We start from the raw sequence: 2,114 nt of genomic DNA on the forward strand, positions 1-2,114 counted from the left end.
TATATATATATATATGCATAAATCATCTCTTGGTGTGAGAATGAACTGCATAATGGCAGAATCACTGTGATTTTATACACTTTCTTTCAGGTATCTTCTTGGAGTATGGAATTTGTATGGAGACGAAGGTGGTATCTTCAGCTGGGCTGTATGTTGTTATTGAATTTGGTTTATGCCAATCTAGACTATCAAAAAGAAACTCCTGCAAGCCTGGGTCAGATTGACCATCAGTGCTGGGAGATGTCATCCCATGGGCTGGTGGAAATGAAGAAACTCAAGGTAGCAGATACGGTCATTGATCTCTGGGACTTCATGATGTTCCTAAAGGAATCCCCCAAGCCCAAACACAATGAACTCTTCAGTGATTTAGCCCAGAACTTCTGGGACATGTATGTAGACTGTGTGCTCTCAAGATCCCATGGAATGGGCAGAAGACAATTACTATCTACCAGGTATTCTTCCACATACTCACACAGAACTTCAGAAGGTAACTACAGGATATGGTGTCACTCTGTTATGTGCTAGCACTAAACTGTTCCATCCTCGTCCTTGATTTTTTCGACAACTCAATGTAGTAATTTCCAGGTTTCTGTCTCTACTTTCAATGGTAGCTACTTTCACAATACGTGAGTCAAAATAGTTAGGGTACTACTTTTCTACATGTAACAATGTGTAAATTGTCGGGTACACATGTGGGAGTGTGTGGAAATGGATGCTGCATTCCCTGCTCACCACTGTGTGCATATAAATGGCATTACAATACTAGAAGTTGCCTGGTATTTGGACTTCAGTCTCAACTTCAGGGAATCATCTCTGTGAGAAGGGAAGCTCAAATCCCTGGCTGCTTGAACCCTCTTCTTCCCATTAAAACCAGTGACATGTAATGTGATCACATGGTCACTGGGAATCATCAAATAATGACAGATTCTGGTTATCACGGTCTGGAATGGGTCTGAGCTGAGATCAGACAGCTTTATGTATGATCTTTTCCTATGTGATTTGCTTTACATCTTACTAACCACTCCTAGATCTGTTGGCTACCTTCATCCTCGGCAACAGACCGTTTTCTGATGTACCCAGTCAGGTGATTTAGGTTTACAGACTGAACACGGAAATCATTTAATCCTAGCATTCCTAAACATATTGCTGGGAAAATAACTACCTTTCTTTCATAATCTTGCAGGCTCTGCTTTCACCAATCCATTTTAGGCCAAAAGGGGAGAAAATGAAGATACCTCAAGCAAGACAACATCAAAGTGAAGGAGCACAAAAGCACACCACATACTGTAGATGCTGAGAAGAACCCATTGCCGTAGTTCAACATTTTTTTCCCTTTTCTTTGTATAAAGTACTTCATTACTGCTAAACTGATAAGCACATGAGCCCCCATATTGTCTCTTTTGCTTTCCTGTCTTGCAATCTGCCAAGGTTGCCTTTTTCCCTGCTGCATGTGTGAATGCTTTTGTGTTTCGAGTCAACACCTTTGCTCTCTCAGGTAAGCTTCTAAATCTGAACCAGTGTCATATTTTTGTAGATGCTCATCTTTTCCAATAATTCTCTTTTTTAAAAGTTAATTTTGATGGAAACTCAATATATTTTTATACGTTAAGCAATGGAGAAAATATCAACATTTTATACAGCGTCTTGCGCATACAATCCACTTTACTTTCAAGAATTGTAAAATAGTGTGATATCAAGATAAAGGGAACGATTATGCTTATTGTAATGTCCTGTGTGGTCTAAACTTTGTACTTTACCACTGCTTAGTCATGGCCTATGGATTAATTAAAGTATTTTTCTACGCGGTGAGGTCTGAATAGTAGTCATTTTCTTTGCAAAACCACTACTACACTACCTTAAGAACATTACTTTGCACAAGACTGCTCTTTATTTACACATTCTTACAGGGAAACAAGGTGACACAGTCCATCCCCGTCATAGCAGGCAACATCACAGTCAGGAATAGCCCCATGCATCAGGTGGTCTGAGTGAAGGACTGACTTGACTACTGCTCCCATTATAAGAAATGATCCAGCATGGGTAAGCTAATTCAGGGAGATTAACCATCTAGGTAACCCATTTCTCCCAAGCACAGAAAGCCTGAGAACAGGCGA

General features: G+C 40.1%; 1 protein-coding gene across 1 annotated transcript; it reads left to right on the forward strand.

Annotated features, from left to right (window-relative positions):
- Nucleotides 1-96: 96 nt before the first annotated feature.
- LOC104499292 lies at nucleotides 97-1,512 on the forward strand. The gene is made up of 2 exons (XM_010142781.1): nucleotides 97-487; nucleotides 1,184-1,512. The coding sequence occupies exons 1-2, from the start codon at nucleotides 106-108 to the stop codon at nucleotides 1,207-1,209; spliced, it is 408 nt and encodes a 135-aa protein (XP_010141083.1). The 5' UTR covers nucleotides 97-105; the 3' UTR covers nucleotides 1,210-1,512.
- Nucleotides 1,513-2,114: the final 602 nt, after the last annotated feature.

The sequence above is a fragment of the Buceros rhinoceros genome, unplaced genomic scaffold (assembly GCF_000710305.1).
Source record: "Buceros rhinoceros silvestris isolate BGI_N320 unplaced genomic scaffold, ASM71030v1 scaffold10579, whole genome shotgun sequence".
Lineage (NCBI taxonomy): Eukaryota > Metazoa > Chordata > Aves > Bucerotiformes > Bucerotidae > Buceros > Buceros rhinoceros.